We start from the raw sequence: 21165 nt of genomic DNA, 5'->3' as shown, positions 1-21165 counted from the left end.
ACTGCCTTGATGCTCACTTAATTAATTGCATTTGACTTTGGCCAGGGTAATTATAAATTCGTAACTTTAATTTCATTGCGTCTAAATTGAAATAAATGAGAAGAACAAAACAAAGAAAAAAATAGAAAAAGAAAAACCGAGAGATTTTCATAATGAAAACGAAGTAAATATGTATTGCTTGTTGCTCGGAATTTGTGCTGCGAATGCGGCGTGGTGGATAATCATTATGGCGATACTAGTAAAGCTCATTAAACTAATTATGCTGTGCCCAAACTTCAAAGACTGGATAAAAAACGGGTCGAACGAAAAAGAGAGAGAGAGAAAGGAGAGAGAGAGAGAGAGAGACAGCGAGAGAGTAAAAGAGAACGAAATGTCGTGGCGGGCAGCAGCATCTACGGGTATACGTCGTTTAATTAATCCTTTTCAGGCAGCTCAGCAGAGACACACAGCGAAAGAGCGAGAGGGAGGGAGAGAGTGAGAGTGAGAGAGGAATAGACTCAGACAGTAATGCGCACAGCAAATAAACTGTTATAAATGTGAAGCAGTGGCTGCGGCAGCAGGATGAAAGTTAAAGACAGACAGTAGTACCAACAAGAAGATGACTTCATTGTGCTCGTCCTCGTCCTCGTCCTCATCGTCGTCGTCGTCCTTGATGGCGCACAAATTAATGTTACATTCAGTGCCATTTTGAAATCATGTTGAGTGCCGCCGACCCTAAAAAAAAGGACAGTAAGGACTGGATGACCCGCCTTTGGCTGAGCTCCTTTGCATCGACAGGATGCACAATGTTGGCTCACTCGACTAGTCCGACTTTTGCCGCAATTGAATTTTGTTAATCTGAAAATGCACTGGAAAGTGAATGTACTACAGAGATACCCTGTAATAAAATCTGTTTATCTTTATATTTTCATTTTATGCTAATAGTCCAAGCGCATTTTCGACATTTTCATTTCGCTTTTCCTTTTTCAAATGTGTCTCTAATGCGACCCATTTAAGTTTGATGAATTATATATAAAATTAGTTGGAGAATTATCAGGAACTTTTTAAATATGTCCTGTTGGGCAGCCAGCTGAAAATAGTATAATAAGAGACTAAAGACATGCAGCCATTCGAGGAAGAGGCCGAGGGACGTCTGTCAGTCAGGCGGCATCATCATCATCATCATCATCATCATCATCAGCTTCATCACTAATTGAGATGCTTTCGTGCTGACCAGGTTGAGGCTGGCACTGCAAACAGTTTTAACAAGCAGCATCCTTTGCGTCCATCGGGCTGTCTCCTGTTTTAACATTTTTAATTTCCAGCTGTCAACTTCACTGGCTGCCAACTTGAGTTGCCTTTGCTGTGTTAGTTGATTTTGTTTTCAGCATTATATACAAGAGGCTCTCGCATTTAAGTTAAATTAGTCAACGTAACAATTAATCCGTCGTCGCCTGTGCAACAGTCCCATAGCAAATACGTAAATATCCCAGCAGAATGGCAAACATAAGTCTAATAAAACTCACTGCGGACCTTGAGCGATGAACGATGAGCAATGAGCGATGAACGATGAACGGTGAACGGTGAACGTTAATTAAATACCCGCCACAGCCAAAAGTTTGAGGGCCGCCCTTAGCAATTAGGGTGCAGCTGCTGCCCCACAAATGTCCAGCACCCAAACAAACCAATTCACTGTATTCCATTGTCGTCGTCATCATCGTCGTCGTTGTTGTCGCCATCGTTACTCGCTTTTGGCTTCAGCTGTAGCCTGGGCTGAATACAGCCGAGGGGCTGGACGTACGCTTCATTTGCCATGGCGCCGCTTAGTTCCACTTAAATGCTTAATTATAATTGAGTTCCCTGTGCTGAAGGAGAGTCGTACATGCGACTGTCTTCGCATCTGGGTTGAATTCTGCAGCGGAAGCATCCTGGCATTCAGCACTTGAAATTAAATACAAATAATCTTTTGACTCGTTTCATTCCCGTTGCCCACGCCCCTGTGTTGTGCCCAAAAGGGTTTGAGGCGCGGCGCTCGTTTGGCGCTGTTTTAATTACGTCTTAATGTCGCAGCATAAGCTAAGTCTGTATTCCCTCTTGCCTTGGCCTTCCCTTTCCATTTTCATTTCCCTTTCCCATTCCCTTTCCCTTTGCCTGTTCATCAGCCAGAGAGGCAAGTTAACGAAATGAAGTTCAATGCTCCAGCATGGTGCGTATCAATTCAGCGTTAATTGCTTCGCTGCTCCAAATGGTGCCAAAGTCGGTGCAGTTAATGTGAAAGTTAAGTGCCGACCAAGCCAGCTCCGAGACGGAGCCGGGCACTGCCAAAGCGGATAAACTGTGAAGGCGCGAAAGCCATTTTGGTAGCGTTTTTATTGATTTTTGCACGTAAACAGCGCCCGGGGCGCTCGGACGGGAATGGGCACGGGCATCCCTCAAAAGTGATGACAGTGGGCACAACACATGCATTAACCAGTTAAAAATTACAAAAATATTTTTAATTGAAAATGGGAATCCTTCTATTGGACATAATAGGTTAAGGGAAGAGATATTTAAATATTTATAAATATTATTTTTAGTACAACAAATGAATATAGAAATTACAAAGGATATATAAGAACAACTTTAAAAAAAAATTCGATTTAATTAATAAATTGTTTTTCAAGTATTAAAATGGAATAATAATAGTATAATATTTAATATAATACAATATTTAATAATAATAATATTTATCAATAATATTTTGTAATCAGAAACTTATAAATTTAACAATTAATTAAGTTCTATAAACGGCACTTTATATATAAACTAAAGCCGATAATAAAGCATCGCATACTTTTTAAGAAATTTATATTAATTTATTTAATTTAATTTACTTTTGTTTATATAAAGAATAATATAAACAAAAAATTATATATTTAGTACATATTTTGAAGTTGATATTGACTTATTATTTAATTTAATTTACTTTCCTTTATATAAAGAATTATATATAATATATAAATTCATAAATTGATATTGACTGGTTATTTAATTGAATTACTTCTTGCTTATATAATTTAATGACTATTACATGATCCGATAACCACAGTGCGCTGTGGCATTGTTGGCAAATTATGTTTAATTATGGGAGCTTGGCAGACAATGACGAAAACGACAATCGACTTCGAGTCGGGGCTGACTCTGACATTGTAACTGGCTAAACGGAGGCCTGGCTGGAGGCAAGGACCAAAGGAGCGCGGCGAGAGGAGAAGAGAGAGAGGGGAGAGCAAGGAGCAAGCGAATGCCACTCACTGGCTGGCTATGTATCATTATTATGATGCCTGCAAGTGTTTATTTTTGGCTGCCGGCAGGAGTAGCAGCAGCAGCAGCAGCCGTATTTTCTTTTTTGTTTCATTCTCGTTAATGTGGCCGTTAACGTTGTCAGAGCCTTTCGCAGTACAGTTGTTGGAGTGGTCGACGGTTGACGGACGACAGACGACGGACGACGGACGACGAGGCGAGGTGAGGTTGAGCGATGGCAGCTGCGCTGGCATTAATTAAGCATGTTTGACTGTGAATGTCAACAGCAGAAAATGCTACTCTCTTTCTCTTTCACCATGTGCGTGTGTGTGTGTGTGTGTGTGTGAGTGCGTTGACAGGCGGACAGTTACAAAAGGGCGCGCGAAAAAGGCTGACAGTCTCTTGGTCGCGCATCACGTAATTAAGTGACGCAAGTCAATTTATTTTGCAATTAATCATTAATTTATGCGTACGAAAGTATAATTGACTCATATTTCAGCCCAGATGCCGTAAGGGCGACAAAGATACCAAGGGATAGAAAGAGAGAGAAAAATTGAGAGGGAGAGAGAGAGAGAGAGCGTAGAGTCCACTCCCTCTCTCCCTCTCTCCCTCTCTCTCTCTCTCTCTCTCTCTCTCTCTCTCTCTCTCTCTCTCTCTCTCTCTCTCTCGGTATGTTATCGTATTTCAATTGCGATGGCTGTCTCGCTGCTTCCAGAAATCCCATAATTACATATTTAGAATGCGCACTTTCTGCCCGCCTGCGGTTAAATAATATGTTTACCCACTCCTGCGAGCATCTTATCAATAAATATTTCGATGATGAGTTCATCTGAAAATGCGCATGAATTGAATCTTGTTTTATGCGCCACAAATGTTAAAGATTATAATAAAAAGATGCGCGCTCTGAAATTCCCACGTAAATTAAAACGCTACAAAATACTACAAAGCAAGCGGGCTGAGCATCTTCAGCAGCTTAGTACCTCGACTTTAACTAATCATTTCATTTAATTTTTGCTACTCCAGCAAAGCTGTTCCAAACAATTAACTCTCACAAAAAATCTAAGATTTAAAATATCCAAAAAATACAAATTATGTAAGTTACATTTGTGAGAAAAATTCATAAAAATTTATTTAAAATATTGCTGAATAAATTAGGTAAGATAAATCTGTAATAGTAATTTTAATAATAATAAAAACTACAAATATTAAACCAGCGTTTGCTAACTGATATCCCTAAATTATGAATTGGTAGCTACAAAATTTCATTTTTCAATTAAATACAAATAAAAGTCGCTTGGTGCTTGAACCTACGATTGGCATTGTTTCAACTAAAGCTTTAGTAAAATTACCTTAGAGCCTATACATAACTGGTTTTATTTTCTGATCTGCCTGACATATAAACCGACGTAAATCACGTAAATCAACTATGAATTTCTTTAAATTAAATCAAAGTTAGAAATATTTCGTTTTTGCTTAAAATGACAAAAACAAGTTTATTACTAAAACATTTTTAAATAGCTCATAATAACAATTATAATTATATAATGACGCTCTACGTAAATAAAGTAGCTAAAAATTCAGCGAATAGCTTTGTTAAAAAAAAAAAAAAAAAAAAAAAACATTCCAAGTAATATGCCAAATATAATTGCTTAATAGAGCTTAAATTAATTTGCAACAATTTATGTTATTTAAATTCAATGTTATAATCGTATACGATTAACATTCTATAAAGTCAAATTCGTAATCGTTATAGTTTTTTGATGAATCACAAAAAAGTTGAATAAATTAAAAGGAACATAATATCCCGCGATAGCTTGAAAAAAATGCAATACAAATATTCTATAAGCCAGTCGGATTATGGGTATTCCCTCGTTAAACACCCTCCGCTAGTGCGCCCCAACTCATCTGCTGACTTTAATGAACCCAGGGTATGCATAAACAAGCGCGAAAGCTCTAGTCGAAAATGCTCGACTGGAGGAGACGCTAAACTCTGCATAGAACTGATAGAAAAAGCTGACTGACATTTCTTGTAGAATTTATTTTTTTGGGAAAGTTTCAAAAATCTGAAATATATTATTATTTTCAATTTCAATTTATTTCACTCTTTGTTGTAATTACAGTTTTTTTTTGTGAATGGTATCTTACAATAATTAAAGAGTTTAGACTAGGAACTAGGCCTTTTCTGCTTAGATATTTACTTAGAGATATGACATGGTATATAATATGACTTAATTATTTGGGGGAAAAATCAAAGAAATAGAAAACCCCGAGGTTAAAATATATTATAATTTATATATATTCATCATAGCCTACTCGACCAACTTTTTCATGATGCTTAACAAGCAAATGGAATTAATTATTGAAGGAAGATGTAAACTGGTACTAAGTATGATATAAAGTAATACAATAATACGATTGGACAGATTGACAGGCGAACAGGGCTCGATCGACTCAGCTTGACATACACACTATAGAGTCCACCGTGCCTCATTCTGCCCGTTACATACATCTCCACAAACTCCATATACCCTGCATTTCTCATTTACATTGGTTAAAATTGTTTGCAAATACATAAATGCACTTTTAAATACTTGCACTTTATATGCATAAATATTTTATAAACTTTATGAATATTTGATTTGGCCGTCAAATGATTGATTGATTGATTGATGGCTGGCAGGGCAGGCCAGGGCAGGGTAGCCATACATATGTACATAACTGATGTGACATATGTGCATAATGCATTAATTTCAACCTGCATTCATTGTTTAATTTGCAACATATCGAATTGCAGCTGTCTGGACCATATCGAATTAATGGCTCGAACTGAATTTAATTAATTACCAATTAGTTGAACTCAAGAGCTATTAGCGATAAGCGAATATTAGCCGCTATACTTACTGGCTAGAGAGGTGTAGACCTCAGACGCCAGCTATAAACACTTTTAGAAGTTGAAAATAGAAAAGAGAAAAGAGAAGAGAGAAGAGAAACCTGCGAAAACGTTTATATTATGTGTTTTTCATCAGAACTTTATCAGGGCTATATGGCGGAAAGAAAACAGAGTCTAGCTGCTTTTTATTTACTTCCGTTTCCGTTTGTGAGCCCACTTTTCTATATGCTTATATAGGTAGATATATACAAATATAAGATAAAATCATATATTTTTTTCAGATTTATATTTCATTTAATACTCTCCAAGTTTATTATTTAAACAAAACCAAAAACCTCTTTGTTCCCTTGGCATTTTTACCTAAATGATTATCTAAACTTTCATTTTATTTGTCCGAAATGTGCCCCGGCTCGGCCACAAATGAATGGCTGAAATAGAATGCGTGTTACTAGGGGCGGCCTGCGTATCAAATCGCATCAAATTATGCTGATGACATAGGAATTTTTCGGGAACCCTTGGCTCTTGGCTGACTGACTGGCTGGCTGGCTCTCCGGCTCGCTGGTGGGCACTTTCAATGCCGTTGCTAGAGCCGTTGCCGCCGCACTCATTTAAAATATCATCAATCATAGCCAGTTAGTTAATTGCGGCCAATTGTGTGCGTGTATGTGTGCGTGTGTGTGTGCGCACATAAAGGCGAGCCAAATTAATGGCCAGGCAAAGAGAAGTGAAAGAAAAACGAAAACGTTTAAAAATTGCCAGCGCTGGCAAATTAAAAATAAAGCTTAAGCACGCCAACTTTGACCGGGCCAACTGACCCAAAGTGGCCGCCTGCAAGGTTCAAGTGAAATAAGCCATGACAAAGCGGCGCACGTCCCCTTCTTACCTCCCCCACCCCCGCCAGCCAACACAGAGCCAAAGCAATTTTGGGGCGCTTTAAGTAAAAGTTGAAGCAAAGTTTGCACTTGTTTTCAAACCACTTCAGCGCGAATAAGAAAATCAAAAAGTTGCCTGCAAATCTATGAAAAATTATGACAGGAAGCATTTCCAGCGGAAATGAGCCGAATGCTATTTACTCCTCCTACTCCCCCTCCTTCTCCTACTGCAATAACAATAATGCTCATATATGTGTAATTAGCAAACCTACTTTACCTATTTGACACATTTTTGGTTAATGATTCGAAGTTTTTGATGAGACAGTTGACTCGGCTCGATAGTTGGCCTTATCGCACTGTTCGCTGTCAGCCTTATCTGGCTGGCATGATTACATTCAACCTTTTCAGTGTGGGCTGTAAGCGAGTTCAACCCTGCGTTGTGCGAATATCGAACCGAAAATAACTTGAAAATTGCGCAGCATTTATAATCTGTCTTTGATTTATATAACGATTTCCGTTTAAAGATTTGCCAGCTACGAAAATGTGACTGGCTGACGTAGCTGACGTTTATCCCGGTCCGGGCCTCCCCAATGCTGGCATCTTTATGTGCTGACTTGACAATAATAGCACACACCCACCCACACACATACAGATACACTCGCACGAACACACACGCTAAACACAGGGACACACACAGAGCTGTATAGAGAAGGATTGAAAGGACGTGCTGCTGGCACTTGCTGAGTTTGGCTGCCTGGCCATGGCAGTACAATGACATGAATTCAATATAATAAATAAAATATAATGCTGTCAATAAAAATAAGTAAATACAAATATATCTGCGAAGGCTGCTCGAGGCATTAGTAAAAGTATTGGCCATTATTTAAATGGCTTAATTATATTATAATGGCAATAGACCCATCTCAGTGCTTAGTTTAGCTTACTCCGATCACATAAATATTTGTAATGTTTTATAGGCAGACTCGAAAGGCAAAGCAAATTATTATTATATATTATTATTTTATATATATAAATGATTGAGTTATATATATTAATTATTTATATCTTATCCGATCTCTCAATCTATACACAATATAAAATTGTTTTACGCTCTATTAGGCTGCCTTATATAGCCACCTTAATTATCAATATTTGTGAGTCTTTGCAGCACTTTTTGAGCAGCCCTCGTTTTATCTGAAACGGCAACAGCATAAACAGTCATTGCTTAGAACATCGATTGGCCAGACTTCTACGCAAAAGCTTAAATACTTCGCTCAAAATAGCTTCATAATATTTGTGTGCACATCAGATTTGGCCAAGCCACATGATGTGTGTGTGTGTGTGCATGTGCATGTGTATGTGTCAGTTTTATTTCTGTAGATATTATGCGAAAAGCATGTTCCAAGAAGAGCATCAGCCCTGCGTCCAAGTAGACGCCACAATGTAGACCAAACGTTCGCCTGTAAATCGACTCGAATGCGCGAGAGTTTTCCTTGTCAGCGGCGTATGCAACGTAGCCAACAAACAATGTGCAGGTCTCGGGGAATTTGGAAAATCACGTGAATAAACACTCAAAGCTGAATGCTGGAGCTGTCTGTCTCTCAATTGAGGCATATCATATATATGTATGTGTATGTGTATGTGTGTGTATAGAAGTCAGCATTTCCAGCTCTGTTTGTTACGAAAACTCCGAATAACTTTTAGATAATGTCGGATATCTATGGCAAGTGCTGCTGCTCAGAGTTGAAGTCAAATTTAATATGATTTTTCAACAGCTGGTGCTGCACCTTCAACACACTAATGCCCCACACTCACCCCACACACACACACACACACACACACACACATGCATGCACATGCACATCCTTGCTGAGGCGTTGCAACTGCACTTATTTGAAGCGCTTATGATTTATTTATGCATCCAAGTGGGGATACCGTTAGCAGGAGTAACGCAATTTTCTAGTGTTCAACTCTTGTTTACTTTCCGGGGCCAATGGCAGCAGCAAAATAAAATGTAAAACTCAACTTGACTGGGCGGCACAAACTGCTCCACAAACAACAACAACGCACTCGACTCGAGCGGCATTAAAGTCAAAACTAAAATATAACAAACTAAAAGGGAAACGTGGAGCGTAGAGCGTAAAGGATATAAGAGACACCAATGAAGAGGACTTGTTTATTTACAGTTTGGGCTCTTGCTCAGTGTGCCAGTGGCTTTGATCTAGTTGTCAGTGCTAAGTTTTTCAACTTTTACTTTAAACTAATTCAATTTCACTTGTGTCGGTCACAAAGCTAAACCAATTTGTAAGCGGAAGCAAGCAAAGAAATTTATTTATATTTAAATACCTCAATATGTGTATATAAACATACATATATAATTGACATACCTATATATATTGAGCTTAGGCAACAATTTCGATCACTCAGTTTTGTGCTGCATGTAAGTATAAAATAAGTAATCTAGTCTAGAAAATGAAAACGATTAAAACAAGCAGGCAACAATGCGGCAAGGCATGCGGAGACGCAAGTCGCAAAACTCTGCGCATGACACAGGTAAATTCATTAAAGTTGCCAACCAGCCAAACACACACACACACACATGTATATATACATACATGTGTGTACATATACACACACACAAGCGCGCGCGAGCACACATAGTTGCAAAGACTGTCGAACGCTGTTGCACGAATATCCTGTGGCTGTGGCTGCGGCGGTGGCAGTGGCAGCGGCAGCGGCAGCAGCTTCTGTATGTGGCACATCAATTTAATTAGCGAGCACATAACTCGATAAAATATTCAAGCAATTTCAAAGCTGCTGTACTGGACAACCATTATTCCCCGGAGACAGCCCAGCAGCAGCAGCAGGAGGAGGAGCAGGAGGAGGAGTAATCGTGGGTGGCGGCCTGTTGGGAGCTTAAAGCGAGCTACACAGCATTATCAGCGTCTTTATAAACACCTCAGCGAGAACAGTGAGAGCTTAAGCAGTTTCAAGGCAGGGGCCAAAATAACGAAAATATGACAAATTACACAATTTAACAGCCAGATTGACAACAATATACAAACGTACAGACACACACACACGCACAGACGCACAAATACAGAATGCCAGAATGCTCCAACAAAAAGTATAGCACAGGGCATACAGAATTATGCTGACACAGCAAAATGGCCAAAAGCAGAGCGCGGTAAAGCGTAGGGCCAAGAAGTAGCTAGTCAGCCACGTTTTACGTCAAGCGACAGCACACACACACACACACTACACGCAAAGGCGGCAGACACACAGCAGCTCTAAAGGCTGAACGCAGCAAATGCTGAAGAGCAAAGTGAAGTACGGGGATCCATGGGTGGAGTGGGAACGGGAGACAACTTTGATGATGACGAGCTGGGTGCACAGCCGCAAGGCAAATTATGCACAAGCAGCAACAGCAGCAGCAGAAGCAGGAGCGGGAGCAGCAGCAGTGGCCATAGTTGGAGTCATGATGGACATTCGACAGTAGCTTGTTAAAATACCAACAGGCAGCTGCCAGCTGACGGAGCCCAGCCACCCACTCACCCACCCACGCACAGACACTGCGGAATGCGAGCTGATGTCAATGCAATAAAACGAAACGAAACGAAATGAAATGAAATGAAATAAAAGGAGTAAAATGCTGGGCTGCTATCCATAGCTGAAACGGTCACTGCACAAGCCAGAGTCGGAGCCAGAGCCAGAGCCAAAGCCAAAGCCTCAAGGATAATAATGGAGGCGAAAAGAGTTTCGTACACAAACATAACGCCATATATGCAACTTGGCTGTTGTGTGCGTGAGCGTGTGTTGTTGCCTGTGACAGGGCAGCAAAACTTAAATGCCATTAGTAGCTGCCCCCTTGGACCTCGTCTGTGTCCTCGTCACTGTCCTCGTCCCCTGCCACTTCCATTTCCACTTCCTCACGCCCCGTCGCCGCGTGCGGGTGAAAAAGGCAAAAGCGTGCCAGGTAACTGGCACACACACACACAGACACACACAGTCACACAGACACACACACTCGCACACTCCCACTCTCAAACACACACATACAGAAGAGTAGCTAACACACTAAGCCACTGTACGTGCCACAGCAATATCTTTCGCTCTCTATCACTCACTCGCTCGCTCGTGCTGGCTCACTAGCTCGCTCTTCTATCGCCGTCGTCATCGTGGAGGCAGGCAATTGAAATAACTTCTTCCGCTTGCCTGCGTCGCTTCCGCTGCTTGAATATGTCCACCCTTAAATCATACCAATGCCGCTCAGTCCACCACCCGCCCACATAACCTTTTGAGAAGCTCAACAGACTTGAATTGCCGTTGCTTTTTTCGTTTTTGTGTTTGTGTGTGTGTGTGTTTTTTTTTCGTTTTGCTGTTTATTTTGTTAGGCTGTAAGTGATTTTGCACGAGCTTAGCAACATGCTGCCGGGCAACATGCTGCGCCAGTCGCAATGTTGAGAGCGAGCTGTGCTCAATTTGCACTCTCCGTGTATTGTTTGCGCGAGTATTTGCGTAAGTGGAAGGGAGAAAGAGGGAGCACAGGCAAAGGTTAGTCCTTTTATGTGTCATCCCCATTGTCGTTGCTGTTGTTGTTGTTGTTGGCAATAAAATACATTTAAGCACGCATTACGTTATACGTTATTGAGCGCGCTCTGCTTGAAACTGACATTTGGACGACAACTGTGTGTGTGTGTGTGAGTGTGAGTGTGAGTGAGTGAGTGAGAGTTTGTGTTGGATATAAGTGGCTGTGTTGGTATGACTTTGCACTTTGTATTAATTTAAATTGCTTTTGGGATTGTCAACTATAAAATATGACACATAACGACGGCATTTAAATGGCATGCAAGTTCTTGGCAACAAATTAACTACAGATTTTGATCCCAGCGTTGTTTGTGAAGTGTTATAATTGTTATTATGAACATAAATACTGGTGGCCTATACAAACATATACATTTATACACACATACTTATATGTATGTATATAGCGCCACACACTAAAAATAAATTCAAGACCCTTTGCCGTACTTGAAATTGGGTTCGTACGTTTTATTGTCGTTTCGGTGCGTGGCTTTTGCCGTTCGTTAAATTAAGTTAAATTGTGTCACACTCAAATGTTGAACCATAAATTCATGCCAACACTCGCAGCAGTCACACACAAGTGTTCGCAAGGCAGCGCCAAGCGGAACCCCTGGCCTTGCCGAACTTATGTGCCTCTGCCGCTGGCTCTGCTCCTGCCTTTGCCACGGCCTGGCCTTACAGCTTAAATCCTTTACCAGGCAACGCTTATTGCCGGGGACTCTCCCAGCATTTTGTTATGCAAATCACAACGCAGTGCGCCAGGAAATGGCAAATGGACGACCAGCGCGACAGACACACAAACACAAACAAACAAATACTGTCGACAGAGGGGATGGAGGTTAGGGTGCGGAGGAGGGTGCAGAGGTTGGAGGTCGGGCGTGTTGCGGGCTTAATAAGTTGGACTACATTCTGCACAGGCGACACTAAATGGTGGACTATTCTGTTCTGTATTTTATTGCATTTGCGGGCTCTGAATTGTGGGGCAAATAAGTTGAAGGTTAACGCCAGCGGCAGAAGCCATTAACAAGTTGACAACAAATGCGCAGCTGTGTGGCTAATTTCGTTTGCCCGTTCTAATACGCACGTTTTGCTTCTGTGTCTATTCCAGCCACCAGGCCCACTTAAGAGCCAATTAGCTGCGCCCTAAATGATGCCCGAAACGGAACGCGAATCGTTGGTGGCAGCAGAAATGATCAGCGGCGCCTTGGCGCACGGTTATGGCATAGTCAAAGACAAACAGCAACACCAGCACCATCAACAACAGCAGCACCAGCAACACCAACAGCAGCAACAGTTACAACAACAGCTGCAGTCAGAATCAGCCACGGCTTACAACATGGCCATCAACTCGTATGTCTACAGCAGCTCATTGACAATACCGCCCTCGGCGGCGTCAATGGTCAGCCCCAGCAGCAAGGAGAAGCTGGTCAATATGCTGCGAGTGCGCGATAATAACAACAGCAGCGGCAGCAACAGCGCTAGTCCCATCTCCGCTGGCAGCTCGCCCACAACGTTTCTACAGAAGCAACTGGAGGCACCTTCTAGTCGTCAATCAACGACTACTCAGCAGCAACAGCAACAGCAGCAACAGCAACAGCTACAGCAGCAACAGCTACCACAGCAACAGCAGCGACGCTCCATAACACCCTTTCCCACCAACATAGCCACAACGACCACTTCGAGCCACACGGCTAGCTGGCACGCTCATGTCTACGCACGTCCGCCTAATAGACCCACGCCCCATTCAATTGCAGACATACTGGGCATGGCCATGGCCGATAAAATTGCGTACGAGGGCGCCGTGGCCGCCGCCGCTGCCGCTGCCGTTTCGACAGCCACCGCCAACAGTTCGGCCACTTCACCAAAGAGCATTCTGCGAAGTATCGAGCAGCAGTACGCACAGCAGCCCCATGAACAGGAACAGCGCGCGCATCGCAGCGCCTCAATGAGCGATGTCAGCGAGGAGGACAGTGCAGTCAGCTCAGCAGCAGCAACAGCAGTGGGAGCAACGGCAGCAACGGCAGCAACGGTAGCAGCAGCAAATGTCACAGCGGCAGCCCCGCTCGATCAGCCATTAAATCTGTGTGTGGCCAAAAAGTCGCGGGACAGCAGCACCACATCGCCAATGCCGGCGGCCAGGCAAAGCCAGCTGCTGGGAAAGACCAGCGCCAAGAAGGGTAAGTGAGACCAACAAATTTCTCTCTCTTTCTCTTTACTATATGGAATATATAATTAGAACTGACTAAGAATGGAATAGGAATTGCATAATAATTACCATTCACCTATCATAATTAACAAATTTCTGCAAATATTTAATTGAATCAGTTAGTGTATTCGGTATTCGGTGACTTTGAGTTTAGTATTTTTAGTTTTTCATATTGGCGCCGAGCAAATTTATGCAGCAACGCTTGACGAGCCTGCCAATTGAGCGCAGCGCGAAGCTCTCAACACGCTTCAGCGAAGCGTTCGGCAGGCAACGCGGCGTATGCGTGTTATGCCAAATTAAATGAAGCTCAACCGTGGCTCAAATTGACGGCATTCGCCACATTTAGGTCCTACATTTTGGCAGCGGATAATTGCCAATGAGTGGGGTCATCAACATTCGACTCAATTCGTTTTTAATCGATTCTTATATCACATCAAATGCTTCCTTCAAGATTGCTAATTGCATTTTGCCAACTTTTGAATTTGCAAAAATTATAGTAATTAATTATAGATACACATTTTTTGTTTTGGCTAATATTGATTAAAAAATAATTTTACAATCTCATTGCGATTAGTCGTCAACGAAGATATGCAGTACGTTAAATATTTATTCAGAGCAACATTCCGATTGATAATACCTCAAATTATATAAAAATAGAAAGCAAACTATAAAAAAAATCAATTCTAAAATACAAGCCAAAATAATATAAATATATATTTTTTTAATGAATACGAAAAAAAAATTAATAAAAAATGAAAAGTATAAACAAAAATATATTAAAATATAAAAAATGTACTAGATTTTGAAAACAATTTTTCACAAATTTTTTAATAATTTAATAATAAAATATAGATATAAACAACCAAATAATAACTAAATATATATTTCATATATATTTATTTACTATATGTATATTTATGTCTTTATATAACGTTTATAAAATTTAAATCAATAATAAAATAATTGTATATTATTGTTAATTATAATAATAATTTTCTTTTTCAATCAGAAAAATGAATGCATTTTTCCAACTTGAATCTCTAAAATGCATATTGAACTTTAACAAAACAGACGACTGAATAAATTGAATTGATTTATTAGCATTAGCATTATTAGCTGCAAAATATGTGGCAAATAGGCCGAGCAGGGGAATTCTGTCAGAAATAATAAACTGTAAATACAATGAACGATCGCCACATTGATTATGTGAACATTGTTTTTACTAATGTAATTCGCTTGCCAATCTAAATTTACGCTGCATTAAAATTGTTTAATTCAGACAGAACAGCTGGGGCGTGGGTGTGGGTGAGGGCGAGGCGGAGCTTGCTGGCGGGAGTAGAAAAACAGCAAATTCAATTAGCAATTGGCATACGGCTATAATAGGCAATAACAATCAGCTTGAAATGAGCAAACTTGAGCAGAAAATTGTTGGCTGTTGTTTCGTTGTATTATGGCCGTTGCCGTTGCCGTTAATTGCTCAATGCTGCGTTCGACTTTTATTGTTATTAAAATCACGTACTCGACTTGGCAAAAATATATAATAATAATAATACACATACAAGTAACAAATAACAAATAGCAAATAGCAAATAACAAAAACCCAACAACAAATGCTTAGAACATTTATCGCTCATATTCGCATTTCAAATGGATGAATGCCAAACGACGCACGCTCAAGTCTCGCATTTTGTGATTTGCAACTGTCGTCTGTTAATTTTCGCTTAATTACTTGTTTGCAAGCACCATAAACGGCCAGCCGTGATGGAGCTGTGCTGGGTGGCTGGGAGGAGTAAGGCGGGTGCTGCCATTAAAATGTTGTCGCCAAGCGGACCTAATGGAACGACATGGCGATTGCCAATAGGCGAACAAAAACCAAACGAAAGAAAACGAAAACGAAACAACATCTAATCAAACATTTGGGTGTGTGTGTGTGTGTGTGTGTGTGTGTGTGTGTGTGTGTGTGTCTCGTCTATTGTTTTAAGGTTTTGCTCTTGTTTTCGCTGTTCGCCGCTTAGTTTTATTGATTTCATGCCACTGGGGTGCCGTGCCCTTTGTGCACATTGTCGTGCGTCGCTCGGGGTTTCTAGGGGTGGCTGGCATTAAGTGGCTCGGACTGCTGCCAATGCCGGAGGCGACAAGAACGGCGGCTGTCAGTCGGTCGCCTAATTAATCACAGTGTCATGCATATGCGCTACGCGCCATATGAGGCCGTGCGACGGCCCACGCGGCGTATTAGCAATTGCAGCGACAACAACAACTTCCACGACGAACGTTTGCATTTAACTGTCATTAGATTTCAATTATGCATTCGCAATTGGCGACAACAGTCAGACTCATGCCAGACACGTTTTGGCCCCAGTCAACCAATAGCCATATGCCTGATATACATGGCGTTGTTAACACTTGTATGTTGTTTTTTCTCTCTATTTCCTACTCTTTCTCTCTCTCTCTCGCTCGTCTCTCTCGCACTTACTTAAAACTGACAATCGACAGGAATAACAACATTGTAATAATACATAAATAAAGTCGAAATCGACTATAGATGACCCTGTGAATTCTGATCTAGCTATATTTAAAAAATAAAATAAAAATTCTAAATTTTTTTAATTTATATTAAAATATAAAAATATGAATAAAATAAAATATAAAATTATAAAATAATAATATAAAATATAATATAAAAAAAATAGCAAACAATTAAAATTAATAAAATAAAAATAATTTTACAAAATTAAAAAAAAAATTAAAAATATAAAATAAAATATGAAATTAAAAATATAAAATAATACAGTAAACAAAACCATTTCTATTTTATTTTATATTATATTATTATTTTATATTTGTATTTTTTATTTTATATCACAATTTTTTTTATATGCATTAAATTCAGATGCATCGAATTATTTCAGATTATTATCAGGATTATAAAAATAAAGTACAGCTCTTCATCTTAAATTTCAATAAAATGAAACACAATTTCCGCAGCTAGTCACCCATACACTTCATACTCAATTTATAGGGTATAAACAGAAACGAGTTCAGTGTGCAGCGCATTGGTTTTACATATGAAACTGTGCAACTGCAACTCCGACAACAATGCAGTCAGTTAATCTGACCGATTGGCTTGTCAGTTTTTATAGCATTTGACAAGCTAATTGCAAAAGCAAAAACCAAGAAACAACAACAAACGACAAACAAAACAAAAAACATAACAACGAGCTGAAATCAGGTTAAATAGCTGAGTGTCGCAATAAGTTAGCTTAGTTAGCACATAGAGAGACAATGGCTAATAGTTTCTCCCTCTCCCATTCCTCATTCGCAGAGCACTCGAGCAAGCCGGCAGCGAAAAAGAAGAAGCTAACGGTCGATCTGCCGCCGGACGTAAGTCCCACTGGCAGCAGCGACAGCCTAATGCGGGATAAGCTGCTGGCCAATAACAGTTCGCCCAGCAGCGCCCCCCACGCCGCCCAGCCGCCGAGCAACAACAACAGCAACCTGGAGACCACCGAGGATGACTCCGACTCCGGCTCAACGGACGCACGCCGCAAAAAGAAGGCGCGCACCACCTTCACGGGTCGCCAGATCTTCGAGCTGGAAAAACAGTTCGAAATTAAGAAATATCTCAGCTCCAGCGAACGCACCGAAATGGCCAAGCTGCTGAATGTCACCGAAACGCAGGTAAATACTATATTACGAATTTCAAATATTTATTAATTCAATTAGCCATCATTTAATATGAGCACACACAACAGCAAAATATGTGCATAATATGCCCGTCGGCTGCATATTTAATTAATAGCATATTTAACGCATTCGTAATTCAATTACATTTCGTGAAAGCCAATAATCCACATCCAACCAAAATATTTTCACCACCATTTAAATGTGACAACAAATATCTCTGATTTGCTTAGCGGCAAAATATACATACAGATAAACATATATATGAAATATAATATTAATAAATCTGAAAACAAATTTGTGGAAAAGCTTTGACACCTCAAATAATTGATTAAGCTAATATCATAAAAAAAAAAAAAAAAAAAAACAAAAACAAAAGCAAAAATGTAAATACAAATTACATTTGTTAATTAAATGGCAAATTCATTGTCTTCACAGCAAATTTAGTGCCTGCATAGCAGACTACATTTAGTATATATACATTTTGTGAAAGAATTTCGACTATACAGCTGAGTTCATGAAAATACAATTTAGTTATGAACACAGTATTAAGATTATTATTATCTATGTATGTGTGAGTGTATGAGTTTCGTTTGTTGTTGAAAAGTTAGGAACATGTGAATTTCACAAAACAAATACAAATTCACTCAGTTTATTCCTTCACAAAAATACATAGTAGTCCATACTAAATTCTACTATTACTAATAACTTCAGAGTTTAACTTTATTTGGTTTCTTTTGTATCATACTTCTATTTTTTAAAAACATAAATAAAGAAACAATAGTAGAGTTCAGTCCCGCATTGAAATAGTAGTAACTACTAAAAGTAACTTTATATGGTTTGTTGTGCATAAAACTGCTATTTTGTTGAACTTAGCTGAAAAAACATACCCTGATTTTCCATTTTCAATGGGTTCAGGGTATAAAGGAATGAACACAATTAAGGATTCATGAGAGTACTAGTAACGAATCAAAAAGATACGAAACTATAACTACTATTACTAAATATAATATTACAGCTGTGAAAAAAGTTCAAGATGCTCTCTTCGAAAAATATTTAAGTGATGCTATTTTATTTTTCACGGCTGTATATAAAAAAATATCTTTACTTGGTTTGCTTTGGTTAGTACTACTACTTTATGAGCACAGTTAAAGAAAAATTAACAGAAATAGGACTTCATGACAATAGAAATAGATGAATTACTATAAATACTACTAACCTACTCTACTACTACTACTACTACTGCTCTACTAATACTACTACTACTGCTCTACTAATACTACTACTACTGCTCTACTACTACTACTAATCTACTCTACTACTACTACTACTACTGCTACTAATCTACTCTACTACTACTACTACTGCTCTACTACTAATACTAATCTACTCTACTACTACTGCTCTTTTACTACTACCACTACTGCTCTACTACTACTACTAATCTACTCTACTACTACTACTAATCTACTCTACTACTACTAATCTACTCTACTACTACTACTACTGCTCTACTACTACTATTACTATTGCTACAACTACTACTACTATCTTTTATTAGTCTAACTTCATATAAACAGTAAAACTTAACTTGGTTTATATTTTGCGTAATGCAACACTACTATTTAAATGAACTATTTGAATAATTGCATATATTAATTATAATGAATTCCTTCATAAAATAAAAATAGTACCAACAAGCTAGGGGGAAAGTATTACTACAGTTAGACTTTTCTTAGTCTTAGTCCTTCATAAATATAGTACTAATACATACTCTAATTAATCTACCTTCAGATAAATACTTTGGTCTATTTATATATATGCTTAACAGCAATTAATTGTATTAATTACCATATTATGGTTATAATCGAATTGCGAATTATATGAAACAACATTAAGATATATTGTTATGAATATTAGGCCTGACGGGCAGCTGAATGGCTCAAGCTTAATTTCAAATACATATTTAAATATAATTTAAGGTGTGATTTGATTTAATGCCCGAGTAAATATTAAAGAATTTATAATGTCGAATTAGATTGCAATGGCTGGCAGCTGCCACAAGCGATGAGCAGCCAGGCAGCCGGAAATGCTAGGCAACATTTGCGCTGTGAATAGGGAAGCACAGCAAAACATGCAAATATATGTGCGCAGCATAGTGAAAATTAAGATTTATTGAATAATTAGAATAAATTAAGTCTGCATGTGGCCGAGAGTGCGGCCGAAATAGCTGCAATAAGAGCATAAAACGTACATCGTCCTTCTTAAGAATATATTGCCAGACAAGAAAATTGACTTGGAAGCTGTTTATCCTGTGCCTGCCACCAGGCAAATGCCGAGCTGGTCAAATATATTGCAGACTTTAATTTAGCCTCCTTAGATCTTAGCTACCAATTTATGTGGGCTTAAAGTTAACATTAAATTGCATTAATAGGTCGGATTACGCATACGCCGTGTGCACTCAAATGCCATAAGACTAATTGGCTCTTAAAGAGCGCTAGTGTGCAAAGCGCCTGGCAATCGGAGCAACAACAATAGCCATGGCAACAACAAACAAGATGCGATGGCTGCCATCCAGGGAACTGCAAGCCTGAGCATCGTCGTAGTTGTAGTCGTAGTCGTAGCCATAGCCGTAGTCAATGGCAACCGCATTGAAATGTCTGCTTAATTAAATTACATTTTCCATCAAGTCAATTAATTACAAGTTTATACACAAACACTAAGCGCACGGCATGCCAATCATGGGCTTCTCTCTAGGTGTGCATATCTGTTACGTTGCTATGATCTGTTCTGCTCGGCTATGTTGCGTTGTGTTGTCTAGTGTAGTGCTCGTGTGCTTGTGTGTGTGTCCTTGCTTATCTGTATGAGCCAACATGTTATGCATGTCGACATGTTCAAGTGCTTTATATGTATTATTAATATTATAAGCTTGGCAGCCATTTATCACCCAAGCCGTACACAGCTGCCACAGTGTGCCTATCTCATCTGTGTGTGTGTGTGTATGTGTGTGTGTGTGTGTGGTTTTGGTATATTTGTATATCCTGCCAGCAGCCAACCAATGCTTAAGTGCACCTCACTGATTTCATAGTATGGCTTGTTTGTGTGAGTGTGTGTGTGTGTTTGTTTGTTTGTATATAAAACATTACTGTCCACATAAACATCTATGTGTTAATCACAGCAATAATATCTGCAAATTAACTGCATCAACTGTTGTTGTTCCGGCCAGCCACAGTCGGTATCCACACGAGGCCCTCGAGCATATTATGCCTGAGACATAGTTAGAAACCTCAGCAAGGGATGAGCTAAAATAGGATACATAATACGATACATGCCATATGTATTTCAATACATTGACCTGACCCAGGTGTGGAAGTGGAGGTGGAGTTGAGTAGTTTCAGTTGTATTTCACAAAAGTTGTTATCGTAGAATTTGACTAAAAGCTGATACATGCAAACAAATACTAATAGCATGCTTCTGATATGTATAGAATGAGAAACAGAATTATTTGTGTCTGTATACATCAATGCCAATCCGAAGGAGCTATTTTAATGGGATATTCTTGCTGCAGCAGGCTGCCTGTAGATTTCTTCGAAAGGTTTAACTTGCTGATGTTAAGTAACTTGCCTTAATTATTGACTTTTACATCATAGAACCTTATGTCTTAGTTTATGTTG

General features: G+C 39.3%; 1 protein-coding gene across 3 annotated transcripts in view; it reads left to right on the top strand.

Moving 5' to 3' along the window:
* LOC6573879 (putative uncharacterized protein DDB_G0277255) overlaps positions 1–21165 on the top strand; it is a 42806-nt gene that overhangs the window by 10035 nt on the left and 11606 nt on the right. The window contains exons 1-3 of one of the 3 annotated variants that reach the window (XM_032728023.2): positions 9288–9460; positions 12713–13781; positions 17133–17488. In XM_032728023.2, the coding sequence (XP_032583914.2) occupies positions 12752–13781; positions 17133–17488 (1386 nt within the window). In that variant the 5' untranslated portion in view covers positions 9288–9460; positions 12713–12751. Of the gene's footprint in view, positions 1–9287; positions 9461–9551; positions 9574–12712; positions 13782–17132; positions 17489–21165 lie in introns of those variants that run through there. The other 2 variants (XM_044007525.1, XM_044007523.1) reach the window with 2 other exon arrangements.

The sequence above is a fragment of the Drosophila mojavensis genome, unplaced genomic scaffold (assembly GCF_018153725.1).
Source record: "Drosophila mojavensis isolate 15081-1352.22 unplaced genomic scaffold, ASM1815372v1 contig_16, whole genome shotgun sequence".
Classification (NCBI taxonomy): domain Eukaryota; kingdom Metazoa; phylum Arthropoda; class Insecta; order Diptera; family Drosophilidae; genus Drosophila; species Drosophila mojavensis.
Note: the sequence above shows the minus strand (reverse complement) of the source record. Positions and strands in the feature narration are given on the sequence as shown.